This window comes from Diaphorina citri, unplaced genomic scaffold (genome assembly GCF_000475195.1).
Source record: "Diaphorina citri unplaced genomic scaffold, Diaci psyllid genome assembly version 1.1 scaffold356, whole genome shotgun sequence".
Taxonomy (NCBI): Eukaryota; Metazoa; Arthropoda; class Insecta; order Hemiptera; family Psyllidae; genus Diaphorina; species Diaphorina citri.
Genome location: NW_007377791.1, coordinates 77,550 through 94,114, shown reverse-complemented (window position 1 = coordinate 94,114; position 16,565 = coordinate 77,550). Strand labels below are relative to the sequence as shown.

At 38.3% G+C, this 16,565-nt stretch overlaps 4 protein-coding genes across 7 annotated transcripts in view; 1 reads left to right on the top strand and 3 right to left on the bottom strand.

Annotated features, from left to right (window-relative positions):
* LOC103507981 overlaps positions 1–4,691 on the bottom strand; it is a 22,311-nt gene extending 17,620 nt beyond the window's left edge. Inside the window, exons 1-5 of the mRNA XM_026822702.1 lie at positions 4,662–4,691; positions 4,168–4,264; positions 3,229–3,272; positions 2,613–2,752; positions 223–467 (exon numbers count right to left, since the gene is read on the bottom strand). Coding sequence (XP_026678503.1) covers positions 223–467; positions 2,613–2,752; positions 3,229–3,272; positions 4,168–4,264; positions 4,662–4,691 — 556 coding nt within the window. The remainder of the gene's footprint in view (positions 1–222; positions 468–2,612; positions 2,753–3,228; positions 3,273–4,167; positions 4,265–4,661) is intronic.
* A 2,320-nt stretch (positions 4,692–7,011) lies between these two features.
* Positions 7,012–16,149, top strand: LOC103507980 (SAGA-associated factor 29-like). Its single transcript, XM_026822701.1, has 6 exons — positions 7,012–7,171; positions 10,786–11,026; positions 11,680–11,722; positions 14,331–14,584; positions 15,448–15,679; positions 16,070–16,149. Exons 2-6 carry the CDS (start codon positions 10,835–10,837, stop codon positions 16,147–16,149), a joined length of 801 nt encoding a protein of 266 aa, XP_026678502.1. The 5' UTR covers positions 7,012–7,171; positions 10,786–10,834.
* On the bottom strand, positions 8,633–10,041 carry LOC108252235 (small integral membrane protein 4). Of its 3 annotated transcripts, none has more exons than XM_017443557.2 (2): positions 9,792–10,041; positions 8,633–9,440 (listed from the first exon to the last, which is right to left on the bottom strand). In XM_017443557.2, exon 2 carries the CDS (start codon positions 9,391–9,393, stop codon positions 9,148–9,150), a length of 246 nt encoding a protein of 81 aa, XP_017299046.1. In that variant the 5' UTR covers positions 9,394–9,440; positions 9,792–10,041; the 3' UTR covers positions 8,633–9,147. The 3 variants fall into 3 exon arrangements, with proteins under 3 accessions (XP_017299046.1, XP_017299044.1, XP_017299045.1); XM_017443555.2 differs by having other exon boundaries at positions 9,786–10,040; XM_017443556.2 differs by having other exon boundaries at positions 9,851–10,038.
* Positions 11,876–12,932, bottom strand: LOC108252234. Of its 2 annotated transcripts, none has more exons than XM_017443554.2 (2): positions 12,631–12,932; positions 11,876–12,543 (listed from the first exon to the last, which is right to left on the bottom strand). In XM_017443554.2, exons 1-2 carry the CDS (start codon positions 12,688–12,690, stop codon positions 12,031–12,033), a joined length of 573 nt encoding a protein of 190 aa, XP_017299043.1. In that variant the 5' UTR covers positions 12,691–12,932; the 3' UTR covers positions 11,876–12,030. The 2 variants fall into 2 exon arrangements, with proteins under 2 accessions (XP_017299043.1, XP_026678496.1); XM_026822695.1 differs by having other exon boundaries at positions 11,876–12,610; positions 12,740–12,930.
* Positions 16,150–16,565: the final 416 nt, after the last annotated feature.

Genomic DNA, 16,565 nt, shown 5'->3' with positions numbered 1-16,565 from the left:
ATATTTAAACAAAGTTTTTTTTACATAATATTATTATGTTTATACTACACCTATGAAATATATAAGACCTTGTTTAGACTGCGGGAGTAAAGGGACTTTTCAGTCTCATTCTGGCAGGATAAACAAGGTAAGTAAGACTGCGGGAGTAAAGGGACTTTTCAGTCTCATTCTGGCAGGATAAACAAGGTATATTCTATTCTATTCTATTCTATTCTATTCTACCTTGTTTGAACTTATCCTGGTTGTTGCAGAGCGGACATCGGAAGTGGTACTCGCCCGACGAGTATGCCAGTCGCTGTACGCAGTCCTTGTGAAAGTAGTACTTCTTGCAGCAGGGTGCCCACAGGGAGCTGGAAGTTGAGTTGACATCTTGAATGAAGTCGAAACAGATGAGACATTGCACGGCGGAGTCTTTGATGTACTCTGTGGGTACCCGTTGAGGTCGCCGATGCATGTGACACAGGGATCTGTAAATAAATATTTAAACAGCAAAGATATTATTAAATATGTTTATATTAGACATCCTAGGTTATAAAGTTATGAAATAGGTAACTACAGAACTTATTACCTTTGTGTGATATGATACAAAACAGCAAAAATAGTTAAACAAACATACGGAGGGAACAAACAATCAATAAATTTATCCTAACAAATAGGGTTCATTCTTGAGGGTCCCTCTCCCATTCTGCATCTCGGATAGGCAGAAATATACCGCACCTCAGCATGGCTGAAAATAAAGATTCAAGTTCACTGAGCGGATTTTTACCGCCTGCAAAATCCGCGATTTCTTTCACACACAGCGGTTTACAACACTTCAAGAAATTAAAAATTATTATCAATATTCCTTACATCACATAATGACTCGGATCTTGTGGCCAGCCTTGTTAGCTTGGTTGGTGGTGTGTCTGCCTTGTAAGTGCTAGGCTGTGGGTTTGATTCCCACCCGGGTGGATTTTATCTTGATGGGATAATGTTCATTCTCGGAATGGCTGGCTTTTTCCTATCCTGTCTTTCTTTGATTTTGGGATGATAAGACCATAAATGTTTCAGTTCCCTCTGTCAAACCTCTTGGGGAAAGAAAAAAAATCCTGTATGGCTGGCTTGGTAGTAAATCAGTGATGTTACTGGAACTGTTGTTGATGGGTACTGGTGATTCAGTGAACTGTAGAACTCACTCAGGAAAAGCACTCCTTTGTAGCCCCCTAAAGGTGCAATAGGGACCAAAATATAACGAGTAAAAATTCCAATTGAGTTGATCAAATTTCATTGATATAGATTAGCCTAGTTAACTTGGAGGATAGTGTCTCTGGCTTGTAAGTTAGTTGTGTGTGTTTTTTTTTTTTTTTTTTGAGGATTGATAGAGGGACTTTGACTCATTTTTTTAGGTCCTTTGTCCCGGAGAGCAAAGAGAGAAGAAAGACAGGAAAGAGGAAAGCCAGCCGATCCAGGAACAAATGTTTCCCCATTGGGGAAAAATCTGCCCTGGGCGGGAATCAAACTAGTGATGTGTCTCATGAAACTGTTTCGAAACGCGGTTTCAAAACTGAGAATACGGATCCGGTTTCATGAAACCTCTGAGTTAAAGTTTCAGAACTTGAATTATGATTATGACACCCTATGAAACCTCAGACTCACAACTCTAGTCTCTAGTACTCTAGCGAAAGGAATAAGGATAAGGAAAGAGAAAGACAGGAGTGCAAGCGCACTACAAACTATGTTGATACCTACTGAAGTACTGAACTGAAACTGAAACCTCCCTGCTTAGTCTGCTTCGTTACGTCCGACGAGTATGCCAGTCGCTGTACGCAGTCCTTGTGAAAGTAGTACTTCTTGCAGCAGGGTGCCCACAGGGAGCTGGAAGTTGAGTTGACATCTTGAATGAAGTCGAAACAGATGAGACATTGCACAGCCGAGTCTTTGATGTACTCTGTGGGCACCCGTTGAGGTCGCCGATGCATGTGACACAGGGATCTGTAAATAAATAATTAGTGGTTCTGTGAACTGTAGACCTCACTCAGATTCTTTGCCCAAGCTGAGAAGAAGGTACGCTTATTCACATGTATTGAATTAGAACAGAAGGGATACGTACGTCTTATATAATAAAAAGGACAGAGAACAGAGGAATTTTAATTGTGTTAGGCATAAATGCTTGTCACAAATGTCGTTCCCTGCTTAATACACTACGCTAAATTTTATGTCTTGACTTGGACTCGAACCACCAACCTCCAGATCCGAAGTCCACCGTGCTAACCACTACACCACATGTATTGAATTAGGTTCACATGTATTGAATTAGAATAGAAGGGATACCTACAAAAGGAGGGTTTATACACTTTTCCCGGAATGAAATTTCATTACTACCTATTCCATGACTTCTCCAGAAATTCCATCATGTTATTGCACTCACGTTTTAGGAGGCAGAAGTACAATCTTAGATTGGCTGACTCTCTCCCATCCTGTCCTCCTTCTCATTGATTTTAGGATAATAATAAAAAAAAAAAATAATAATAAATCTTGAACTGCCAAATACACTCTCCTCAGTTTTTCTCCCCCCAAGTAAAAAGCAGGACAAGATAGGAGAGATCCAACAGTTCCCATTGGTTCAAACTTACTGAAATTTTCCGAAGAAATAATGCAATGTTCCCTGAGTGACTCCGCAGGTCAAATGAAACGTGAGCTGACACTTCTGTTTGTTTGGACTTTTGAAATTGCACTGAGCTGTAGCACCTCCTCGCTTGCAAAAACAACATTTCTGAAAGAAAATCAAATCAAATTTGTTTTGAACATTTGTCTCTAAGAGGAGTCTCGATGAGAAATGAGATTCCAGGGATCAGGCATTGTGCCTTGAAGCAATCAATGACAGAGCAGTCCCAGGAGAAAATTAAATACCTAATGTGTATTTAGCTACTTAGTGGTTAAGGCATGCACCTAGTACCTAAACAGGATGACATGGGTTGGATCCTAGTCAGGGCATGAAATTTCATAATTTATTTGAGAATTTGACCACACAATAATACAGCTCTTACTAGCCTGGGTGGATTTTTATTTACAGTGTATGAGTACCCTGAAGGTTAGGTGGTAGAGATGTCTATTGGTTACTTTCCAATTTAATAGCCATATTTTTATGAACAAAATACTGGCCCTGAAGCTGCACTGAAGGTACTTAATATTAAGAAAATCAGACTCACCCCTTTGTATTCATATAATCGCGACCTTTGTTACACGTACAGAAATGAGCACTGCATGTATCAGGCTCAACAGACTGCTCCTCCCTGAAATCAAAAATATGGATATCAGTAAATCAGCAAACAGATGAGTTTAGGCGCAAATTTGGATCCTATAAATTCCCCCTTAAATTGAGAGACAGACTCTTTCGATTCTTGGATAGCAAAATTTCACTCAGAGGCCCTCTTTCAGATAAAAATTGAAAATACATAAGTAGCCTGTGGCAGCAAGTGATGACGTCTGAAATCTATTCGGTTGAATCATGTCGAAGAATAGATCAGTTGCGCTTACTTGGGTGATGTTTCAAAGTCATAGAGCAAGAAAAATGAGGACCAACGGAATTTTTCTTTTTCTTCTACGACTTCTAGATACCGAGATAAATCGATTAAAAAAAATACCGGTAAATCGTAAAGTTTGACGTCACGGCATACGCTACCCGTACGCGATGACGTCAAAGATTTAAAAAATACCGGTAAATCGTGAAGTTTGACGTCACGGCATACGCTCCCGTAGGCGATGACGTCATCATTCATGCCGCTTCGTTTGTTTGTGCGCAAGCGTTTCTGCGCATTTTGACGTGAAATCTGACGTCACAACTCTTTGAACTTTTTCTTTAGGACGGCAATTAAAAATTGAATTTTCGACCTTTGAAAGTTACTTTTTCCGAGTTTTGACCTCGGATTTGGATTTTCCACAACTTTTTACGTAGGAATCGACCTTTAATTAATAATTTTTCCCAATTGCAACTCCTCCATTAAAAAAAAAGTTCAATAATAAAATACGACTCTACTTACATGTCATCTTCCAAGATGTCTATTGGTTACTTTCCAATTTAATAGCCATATTTTTATGAACAAAATACTGGCCCTGAAGCTGCACTGAAGCATCAATTTCTCCACTGGCGGACTCTGTTTGTCGTTTGATAACTTGTCGACAAGAGGCACAATCCCAGGTAACATCCCCCGAGAGTGGCAGACCAGAACATGGCCTGTGAGTACCCTCCGAACCACAGGTAGAACACCGGATCAAATCCCACGCTCTGCAAATGGGACAAATGAATTGACAGGGTCAGACACTCGCCATAGCCATAGACGATGTAGTATTTTTGTCGTGAATTTGTTTTGTGGTAATAAGTTTTTTATGACCTTTTGTGGATATCACAGCATTACTAAGTGCCTCCTTTGCAATCAGTTTCTACATTTCAACGAATTCCAAACACAGAGCCGAAAAAAAAAGAATCCGCCGTTAATCGAACCATGGACCTCTGAAGTGCAAGCCTAATGTGATACCCACTAGGCCATGGAGAATACTGCAGTAGTATTTTCATCTTTTTATTAACTTAATAACTAGGTTTGTACATATACATATTGTGTCTTACAACCCGATAAAATTACAATTACAGATGACAAGAACTATATATTTTTTTAAACCAAAACCTCAAATAATGATAGAGAGTCAGCTCCCATGGTGTGAGAAAGGACATACATCAGGAAATGAACATGACAGTATAAAACTTACATCTAGGTATTTAGGGGGAAAAAAAAAAATCTTAGTTGCCAAACCGATTTCAGTGGAGTAGTGGAGTCATAATATTTACCTATCAGATATGGAAGTGATTTTGATATTGTGTAACTTTGGATTTGGATTTCCTAGGATTAGTACAAGCACTAGCATGCAAGAATGATGAGCTTAATAGTTATCATTATCAATAGGAGATGGAAGATGGGGTCTCTAAAGAACTTTAGAGCTTAAAATTGAAAATACCCGGATATTTATAAAAATTGGGTATTTACCCGGGTAAATACCCAGGGTATTTACCCCAAAAATAAGTACCCGGGTATTTACCCATCACTAGTGACAAGCACTCATGCAAAACACAATTTCCTTTCCATTTTGACTCGAGTAATTTTTTATGCATTATTTCTTTATTTATCATATGACATTTTATTTTTAACAATGTACAATAATAAGTTTAGTCAAAATCAGTGAGAAAGGACATACATCAGGAAATGAACATGACAGTATAAAACTTACATCTAGGTATTTAGGGGAAAAAAAAATCTTAGTTGCCAAACCGATTTCAGTGGAGTAGTGGAGTCATAATATTTACCTATCAAATATGGAAGTGATTTTGATATTGTGTAACTTTGGATTTGGATTTCCTAGGATTAGTACAAGCACTAGCATGCAAGCAGAGGGGAAACAAGCTTCAGATGAGGGGAAAAGGAAAATATGACTCTGGTGGCACAGGGGACTTTGAATCTGGAGGTTGGTGGTTCAAGCCCAAGTCATATTGGAATGAATCTATACTATTCCAGACCCAGAACCTCAGCTGAAATTTAATTATTATTCCCTGACAATCTGATACTTCCCATTGCTTGTGGTCAGCCAACCCCAAAACCAAGGATAAGCAAGCAATAGGTTTTATTTGATTATGTGACTCTGATACTTCCCATTGCTTGTGGTCAGCCAACCCCAAAACCAAGGATAAGCAAGCAATAGGTTTTATTTGATTATGTGACTCTTTTTTTTGTCATCATATTAAAGTTTTCTTTGGATTGGTTTGGACTGGCAGTGGGTGTGGTAGGGGGCCATTGTCCAAACTAATCCAAAAAGACATTTATGATGTGATAACTAAAATCAAATAATACAACTATACCTACTTACCACACAGAAGTAGTGTGCAGTAATGTGTTTGTACTTGTACATATCACCATATCTCAGTGGGTTGTTTACAGCCGAGTAGCAAAACGAACATCTTTGCTCGGGTTTTGGATCTTTGATTAGCTCAATGTCCTTATTCAAAATAGAGTCCATTTTGCCTGGATTTGTTGACAGAGAACCTGAAAATATACAAGAGTGATAATTGACAAACAAAGAAGAGCTGAGGAAGAAGGTAAAAAGGGCAAGATGAGTAAACACAGAATATTTAGGGTACTATGGTTTAAATAAGGCTAAAAACAGAAAGGAGTGGAGAGCATAGAGCTTAGTGCTTTCAGCTCTATGCAGTTTTAATTTGTTGCTTCCTCCTACAAGCTCTATGCTCTTGACTCCATTTTCAGCCTGAGAAGGGTAGGTACCTAGGTACTCTAGTTTGTAGCCCAAATTAAGGCTAAAAACAGAAAGGAGTGGAGAGCATAGAGCTTTGTGCTTTCAGCTCTATGCAGTTTTAATTTGTTGCTTCCTCCTACAAGCTCTATGCTCTCGACTCCATTTTCAGCCTGAGAAGGGTAGGTACCTACTCTAGTTTGTAGCCCAAACGGAGATAGGAATTTCAACAGAAGTTACTTTTAGCAGGAATTTTTCATGGATCCAAGCTCTTGTCTTCCAAAGCTGGTACTTGTGGCTAGCTACATCATTTTGCCTACTTATACTTTGGGTTGTATTGTTTGGTGCATCTTAGAATCAAAGATACCACCTAGGTAGGTACCTACCACCCAAACTGTAGTGAATGATAAGAGCTTACCTAGATTCCGTTGACTGTCATCTCCTTGCAGACAGAATCATTTCATTTAAAGTTGCCTTTTCGTTGGCTTTACTTCCTTTTAAAATTCCTTCGGAATCGGAAAATTCTAGTTTCAATACTTTCAATCAACTTCAAAGGCCCTCTTCTTCTTGTTTGGTCCTTTTTGATTTGTTTTGTTTTTGATAAATTTTTGCGGGTGTCAAAATCTTGTGCCAACTTGAAAAAAAGTCACTAACTTTTTTTAAAAAGTTACCAACTTTCAAGCGCGCGCAAATTTGAAATTCGAGTAAAAATATGAAAATTTTTGAAATAAAATTTTTTGAAAGGAAAAAGAGAACAGAAGAAGGAAATCTTTTCAATCTTTATTCCTTAGTTCATTCCATCATTATCATATTGAATAATTGAAAGTATCTGAGAAATTTCCCAAACTCCATCAGCTTTTTGCTGTTGGACAGAAAAGAACTAAAATCCGGAGCAGAGGTAAGAACACAAACTTTCTACTATCCCCCCTTCCTCCAGAGACTTGTAAGTAACCACTTGTCCTTCCTCCACAACCCTTGAGAGAGATCTGCAAAAGTTGTCTGCTATGCAGGTCTCTTGACTGATCTTGAGAGGTTGGCTTTCCAATCAGCACTGGAGTGTAATAATGACTCGGATCTTGTGGCCAGCCTTGTTAGCTTGGTTGGTGGTTTTACGTAGGTAACACTTCAAGAAATTAAAAATTATTATCAATATTCCTTACATCACAACACTTCTAATATGACTACTACTGCAGCGGGAAAAAAACCGCGATCGCGGGTCTAAATTTCTGCGGACGTCCAGCGGATCCGCAGGGAAAACGCGCGGATTTCACTAGAATACCGCTGTGTGTGAAAGGACTCATTAAACACTCATTGACTAGGCGGAAAAAAACCGCGAGAGCGGAATCCGCGCGGTAAAAATTTGCTCAGTGTGAAATGGCTCTTAGAGAGCAGGAACGTGACGGCTAAGGTCTTATCATCCCGAAAGCTAACAGAGAAGGAGGACGGGAATGTAAAGCAAAATTAAGCGCGGTTGTTATCTGGATGGGTGACCATTCGAGGCAAAACGTGTTGCTGGTTAGTCTGGGTGTTTTGTTCTTAGAACAGCTGGCTTTCTCCTATCCTGTAAATTTGCTCAGTGTGAAATGGCTCTTAGAGAGCAGGAACGTGACGGCTAAGGTCTTATCATCCCGAAAGCTAACAGAGAAGGAGGACAGGAATGTAAAGCAAAATTAAGCGTGGCTGGTATCTGGATGGGTGACCATTTGAGGCAAAACGTGTTGCTGGTTAGTCTGGGTGTTTTGTTCTTAGAACAGCTGGCTTTCTCCTATCCTGTCTCCCTTTCCTCTTTGCTTTTGGGATGATAAAAGCTTAGCAATCACAGTTCCCTCTATCAAACCTCAAAAAAAAAAAAAAAAAAAAAAAAAAGGCTAGCCCAGTTAACTTGGAGGATAGCTTAAGTGCTAGCTTGCCTGTTTGATTCCCACCTGGGGTGAACTTTATCCTGCTCAGATGTCTGGCTTTCTCCTATCCTGTCCTTCTTGGATTTGACAAAAACTCTGTTCTTAAGTTCTTTCCTAATTCTGTGAACTGTAGACCTCACTCAGACTCTTGCCTAATCTGAGACTAAGCCTCCTCTTTTCATAATCATAATTTTGATTTTGTCCTATAGATTTATCTAGAATTAGTATCAAGTGTTTATTATGAAACTCAAAGGATTTACTGGAGGTTTAAATTCGAGGACCAAAAATGGACCCTGCTCATTGTATTGACCCCAATTGATGTTTTAAGGTCATGTAGATACCAAATTAAACAAACATCCAAACAAAAAGCAAATCTGTTGAATTAAAACACAAACTTTACTAATCACTATCTTTCAGCTGAGAAAAAAAAAAAAAAAAAAAAAAAAAAAAATGCTTGGTTCAAAAAAATATTATTACATACTTACTTGTATTTATTAACATTTTGCATCTTAAAAATGATTACCATACATAACATTAATAAAATTAACAATGCTACTATGTTAGCAAAAACTAAAGACTAGGGTAGTTGCATCTTGGTTGATTGGTGGCCTAGTGTAAACCATTTGTACAATGAGATGCAACATACTCTTTTTTTATTTTTTTCTGCTCCAAAAGGACTATGCAATTTGGGTTCAATCTTGATCTCACAAGTTATGGCATTGAAGTGATGTTCAAGATTTTGATTTATCTTCTTTATTTTGTTTTTCTGCTAACAATTTTGCAAATTCTTCATCCACCATTTTATTCAAGTCATCCAATGGCCGATATATTCTATGAACAAACTGAGAACCAAGGAACATTGAAAACATGGAGGCAAGTCCAAACCAAAATTGAGATGGTTTCTTTTGAATTTGAATTGGCTTTGGATTTTTATCCACCTTTCCAAACATTGTTACTATTTCCTTTTCAAGTTTCAAGTAGTTGATGTTTGTTCAAGTTTGCTTAATCTCTCTTCAGCAAGAATCACGGCTTGATTTCTCTTGTATGTTTTATAAAAGTTGATTTCACCATTGTTCACTTCCCATTTTATCATAGCAAATTCAAGTGCTGCTCCAACACCAAAAAATAAAGGTAGAAATCTGTAAATCCCAAAATATTTCTGTCCAGGCCAAGCTTTGAGGAGGCGTTTTAAACGTAAACTGTAGAAGAAAGCACCCATGAGATGGGATTTAGTGCAGCTTAGATTATGATCATTACCTTTGGGACCTGAAACACATGGATATTAATTACCTATAATATTAGTCTTGAGCCTCACAACTATGTAAAAGAAAAATATTTTATCAGCTGCCTCATTAGTGCTTCAGCTATAATAATTAAAAGACAATGCTATCAAAGTTTTACATGTAGGTTATATCTTTTGTCCCAATCCTATACAATATCTTATGCACACTTGAAACTCGGACACTACTTCTAGGTATTTTGTTCGTATGTAATACATCTAGTCTTGAGACTCTTGAGATAATGAGCACCTTGGCTTTATAGGTAGAGTACAAGATTGGGAGTGTAAAGTTCTTTGTCAACCCTTGGAAATCCTTGTGATTTTTTACTTACCTTATCCTTATCAGTCGCCCCTCTCAGTGGATCATGAAGGTGACCATATCATTGCACAAAGTTACTTTTCTGTGATCAATTCAAGTTTCAGTTGATTTGTTAGGATTATCTCGAGATCTTTGTGTGTACTGAAGTGCCAAAAAGGCCTCCTTTTTACCTTGGTTTTACAGTTTTTACTTGATTAATTGATTTTTGATTTCTTGTAGGTATCTTCGAACTTACAACTTTTTTTTTTTTTTTTAGCAGAAAAGTTTTGTGTTTTGTGGGAAGTTGGCAACTGCCGAAAATGGGTACCGTTGTGAAGTTAGCAATTTTTACTCGCAGGTGCAGTAATAAAAATAACGAAACAAAAATGTTACTGAAAATTAATTCCATGTTACCGCCGCGCAACTATCACAGAATGCAACACGCTATCACGCTGAACACGCACAGAGGCGATCGACTGCAAATGCAACTAGTTGCGTTCACAAACACCTTTTTCGTACCTACTCATTATAGCGGACAGGAATACAATGATAATAAAAAGATATAATAATAATAATTAGGTACCTATAATAAAAAGATTGATATTTTATTTACTTCACTTTTACAATACAGGACTCGCTTGGTATGTGGGAAGCTGGGAAGTTGGCAACTGCCGAAAATGGGTACCGTTGTGAAGTTAGCAATTTTTACTCGCAGGTGCAGTAACAAAAATAATGAAACAAAAAAGTTACTGAAAATTAATTCCATGTTACCGCCGCGCAACTATCACAGAATGCAACACGCTGAACACGCACATAGGCGATCGACTGCAAATGCAAACTAGTTGCGTTCACAAACACCTTTTTCGTACCTACTCATTATAGCGGACAGGAATACAATGATATAAAAAGATATAATAATAATAATTAGGTATAATAAAAAGACTGATATTTTATTTACTTCACTTTTACAATACAGGACTTGCTTGGTTGGTTTATTAGTTGTAATCTTTTCTCACATTATTCTTTTATTTCAGCGACTTGCATTTAATACACCAAAGCTCATATCCAACGGGGGTTATCAAAATGGCGGAAGAGGCCGCAATGAAGGTTCAAGAGCGACTGAAACAGCTACGTTCTCTGGTGCGAGATATTGACAAGAAAATGGCCAAGAATGAGACCACCCTGAAACAGATCTCGGAAACACACGATCTCTGCTACCAGGAAGGCAAAATCTCAGCCGCTAACGAAGTAAGTTTTGTAAGCACTGGGTCGCGGGTTTAGCCCAAATGGAGATAGGAATTTCAACAGAAGTTACTTTTAGCAGGAATTTTTCATGGATCCAAGCTCTTGTCTTCCAAAGCTGGTACTTGTGGCTAGCTACATCATTTTGCCTACTTATACTTTGGGTTGTATTGTTTGGTGCATCTTAGAATCAAAGATACCACCTAGGTAGGTACCTACCACCCAAACTGTAGTGAATGATGAGCTTACCTAGATTCCGTTGACTGTCATCTCCTTGCAGACAGAATCATTTCATTTAAAGTTGCCTTTTCGTTGGCTTTACTTCCTTTTAAAATTCCTTCTTATGGAAAACTCTAGTTTCAACTTCAAAGGGCTCAAAGGCCTTCTTCAGCTTCTTCTTTTTTGGTCCTTTTTGATTTGTTTTGTTTTTGATAAATTTTTGCGGGTGTCAAAATCTTGTGCCAACTTGAAAAAAAGTCACTAACTTTTTTTAAAAAGTTACCAACTTTCAAGCGCGCGCAAATTTGAAATTCGAGTAAAAATATGAAAATTTTTGAAATAAAATTTTTTGAAAGGAAAAAGAGAACAGAAGAAGGAAATCTTTTCAATCTTTATTCCTTAGTTCATTCCATCATTATCATATTGAATAATTGAAAGTATCTGAGAAATTTCCCAAACTCCATCAGCTTTTTGCTGTTGGACAGAAAAGAACTAAAATCCGGAGCAGAGGTAAGAACACAAACTTTCTACTATCCCCCCTTCCTCCAGAGACTTGTAAGTAACCAATTTTCCTTCCTCCACAACCCTTGAGAGAGATCTGCAAAAGTTGTCTGCTATGCAGGTCTCTTGACTGATCTTGAGAGGAGGAGTCCACAGATTTTCTCCAACATTTTCATATGCTTGTATAAGAGTCCACAGATTTTCTCTAACATTTTCATATGCTTGTATAAGAATCCACAGATTTTCTCTAACATTTTCATATGCTTGTATAAGAGTCCACAGATTTTCTCCAACATTTTCATATGCTTGTATGAGAGTCAACAGATTTTCTCTAACATTTTCATATGCTTGTATAAGAGTCCACAGATTTTCTCCAACATTTTCATATGCTTGTATAGGAGTCCACAGATTTTCTCTAACATTTTCATATGCTTGTATAAGAGTCCACAGATTTTCTCCAACATTTTCATATGCTTGTATAGGAGTCCACAGATTTTCTCTAACATTTTCATATGCTTGTATAAGAGTCCACAGATTTTCTCCAACATTTTCATATGCTTGTATAAGAGTCCACAGATTTTCTCTAAAATTTTCATATGCTTGTATAAGAATCCACAGATTTTCTCTAACATTTTCATATGCTTGTATAAGAGTCCACAGATTTTCTCTAACATTTTCATATGCTTGTATAAGAGTCCACAGATTTTCTCTAACATTTTCATATGCTTGCATAAGAGTCCACAGATTTTCTCTAACATTTTCATATGCTTGTATAAGAGTCCACAGATTTTCTCCAACATTTTCATATGCTTGTATAAGAGTCCACAGATTTTCTCCAACATTTTCATAGGTTTGGTTTTGCAGGCGACTACGCGCTACTCAAAGTCGCGCGTCTGCTTGTATAGGAGTCCACAGATTTTCTCTAACATTTTCATATGCTTGTATAAGAGTCCACAGATTTTCTCTAACATTTTCATATGCTTGGTTTTGCAGGCGACTACGCGCTACTCAAAGTCGCGCGTCTACGCTTCTCATGTGAGACAAGCCTCAAACTTTGGTTTGGAACCATTTCTGTACATAAGTATTTATTAGAACCCCTTTTGGAATTAAATATTGGACAATATTCTCTCTCATTTTATTTTCATATTTTCCTTTCTATCAATATCAATTTGTTAAATAAAATAAAATTGATTGATGTATAATTTTAAATGTAATTGTGTATTTTGACGTCCTTATTTCCCAAAAATCTGTCTTTCTGACTGGCTTTGAAGTCGAAATTCATCCCATAAGAGTGAAAAAAGGGGAGGACTGGAAATGTAAACAAATCAAGTTGTACCAAGACAAAACATTATGGTCCAGGCCACACTTTGAGATAATCGGGGTTTATAAAGTTAATCATACAATCAGAATGCAGCATTTTATTCTTTGATCAAGAATGCTACATTCCAATTTGTTGATTGAAAACCTCCGAGTGTGGCCCTAAACCTTACCATATTATTATTAGGAGGTTCGACAGAGGAAACTGTAACTGCCGAAGGTCTTATCGTCCCAAAATCGAAGAGAGGATAGGAGATCGCCAACCGTTCCGAGAACGAACATTACCGTTATGGATAAAATCCGCCCCGGCTCGAACAGAAAAGAACTAAAATCCGGAGCAGAGGTAAGAACACAAACTTTCTACTATCCCCCCTTCCTCCAGAGACTTGTAAGTAACCACTTGTCCTTCCTCCACAACCCTTGAGAGAGATCTGCAAAGTTGTCTGCTGTGCAGGTCTCTTGACTGATCTTGAGAGTTTGGCTTTCCAATCAGCACTGGAGTGTAATAATGACTCGGATCTTGTGGCCAGCCTTGTTAGCTTGGTTGGTGGTGTGTCTGCCTTGTAAGTGCTAGGCTGTGGGTTTGATTCCCACCTGGGTGGATTTTATCTTGATGGGATTATGTTCCTTCTCGGAATGGCTGGCTTTTTCCTATCCTGTCTTTCTTTGATTTCGGGATGATACGACCATAAATGTTTCAGTTCCCTTTGTCAAACCTCTTGGGGAAAGAAAAAAAAAAATCCTGTATGGCTGGCTTGGTAGTAAATCAGTGATGTTACTGGAACTGTTGTTGATGGGGTACTGGTGATTCAGTGAACTGTAGAACTCACTCAGGAAAAGCACTCCTTTGTATCCCCCTAAAGGTGCTATGGGGACCAAAATATAACGAGTAAAAATTCCAATTGAGTTAATCAAATTTCATTGATATAGATTAGCCTAGTTAACTTGGAGGATAGTGTCTCTGGCTTGTAAGTTAGTTGTGTGTTTTTTTTTTTTTTTTTTTTGAGGATTGATAGAGGGACTTTGACTCATTTTTTTAGGTCCTTTGTCCCGGAGAGCAAAGAGAGAAGAAAGACAGGAAAGAGGAAAGCCAGCCGATCCAGGAACGAATGTTTCCCCATTGGGGAAAAATCTGCCCTGGGCGGGAATCAAACCCGTGGCACCAGGTTGCTGTGATGTAAGAACAGGTACAAGCCATGCTCTAACGACCTTGTATTAACTATTAAGTACCTATATTTATGTAAGTAGTGCTTCAAAGCCAGCCTAGTTAGCTTGGGTTGTAGCGCGTCTGCCTTGTAAGCTCTGGGACGCGTTTTCGATTCCGGGAAATTTTCCCCACTTCAAGTTCTGTATATTGGTAATTGGCATCGAATGCGTTTGGGTTTTTGTTCTCAGGCCAGGATCACCGGCTGCAAGGAAGTCATGAGGAAGAGTGCCTACATGAAAATGTTAAAGTCTTCAGCTCACACGTTACCCCTGTGGGTGGGTAAACCAGGGCAGAAACCAGCTGCTCTTGTGGGGGCCATTCCTGCTGATCCGTCCCATATTGCAAATGTACGTATGAAATGACAAGATTTTCTTCTACTTCTGTTTTCACTTTGTCTTTGTCCTCCTTTTAGCCCCCCCTCCTTTTAGCCCCCCTCCAATCCTTTATTCAACATCTTCTCTCTCAAATCCTCATGAACCTTATCTCTCAAGCATAACTTTGATCTCCCCCTCCTTCCCTTTCCTAGGTTCAGTTTCTCTTATCCACGTACCTTCATCTCTCCTTTCCACTATGAATGGCAAAATGTTCTTAATAAAATTTAGGCGCCAAATTTATTTATGAAATAAGCACCTCAGAAAAATACAAATAAATTAAAATACCTCCTGTAAAATAAATCCTGATGGCCTTTTTGGCGCGAAAACTCGTTTTCCATTATGGAAAAAGTTTCCTTTTTTTGTGTGATAAAATTTGTACATTTTTGTAGGCAGCCAAATTTTCTTCTTCCACTCTTTTAGCACGGAAATTCTCCATTTTTTCCCCCTCCACCACATTGAAGTTGTTAAGCGTTTTGGTGTGTTTGTTTTTGTTTGTTTGTTTGTTTTTTTTTTTTTCAATCTTTTTCCGCCAAATTTATTTATGAAATAAGCACCTCAGAAAAATACAAATAAATTAAAATACCTCCTGTAAAATAAATCCTGATGGCCTTTTTGGTGCCAAAACTCGTTTTCCATTTTTGAAAAAGTTTCCTTTTTTTTGTGTGATGAAATTTGTACATTTTTGTAGGCAGCCAAATTTTCTTCTTCCACTCTTTTAGCACGGAAATTCTCCATTTTTTCCCCCACCACCACATTGAAGTTGTTAAGCGTTTTGGTGTGTTTGTTTTTGTTTGTTTGTTTTTTTTTTTTATCTTTTTCTATTCCGGTTTTCACAGCGCGGTGACATGGTGGCGGCTCTGGTTCGCAATGTCGAGGACAACGAGGATAACTGGATTCTAGCCGAAGTGGTCAACTATAACGCCAGCACTCGCACATACGAAGTCATTGATATAGACGATGTACAGAAAGGACCTCACCAGTTGAGCCGCAAGCAAATCATTCCCCTTCCCACCAAACGGGCTAACCCTGAAACCGAGCCTGAGGCGCTGTTCCCTATTGGCTCTGTTGGTAAGTAAGACACCAAACGGGTTAATTGAACGAACGCAACTTACTTGACTATTTTGCGTTTGTCCGCGTTGCAACTTTGCTATAGGAAAACAGCACCGTTTTTGTTTGTCACAGATAAAATTGTTGGATAGAAGTTTAACGTTACTGCATAACTGTTAAGGTCTTTAGTTACGGGGGTTTGACCTCCCCCTCGGTGACAAGCTACCGCACGCCTATGCTTACTCACAATAACCTCACCCAGTCACCAAGCCAGGCCGGGGTAAAAGCCAGCAGCACGCATTGCCCAAATAATCACCCACCCGGATACTAATCACGCTCAACGTTGATTAACTTCAGTGCTCCATTAGGAACTGAGTGCATTCAACATGATATCGCCGCTATTTATTACAGGAGAATCACTCTTAATAGCCTGTATTTTGAATGCGACGCGACGTTACCACTGTGACATTTTACAATCCTCCTTGTGGTAAGACGTGTGTTCAACCCGAAAAATGGTGTTTCACCGCCGTCAAATTTTTGTGGCGGGTCGCAAGTAAGAAATAATTTCTGGCAATATTTAGAGTATAGATAGAGGTTCAAATAAATCGAAAGCTCACCATGTTTTCTTTTTAATAGGGTAAATATGTTGATAAATATCTATACTCCGTGCTTACTTACCCATTTCAGTTATGCCTGTATCAAATGGTAAAATACCCTCCCAAACAATGCAATGTCCCTAGCAGTATGTTCCAAAAAATTTAATAACAGTATGTTCCCAATTTTTTCAGTTTGTCATTTAATGGGACCATCATATATCATATTTAGTTAAAAGGTTTTTTTTTTCGAATGCCGAATACACCACGGTGGTAAAACTCGACCTAAATGTGCCAGCCTAGTTAGCTAGGAG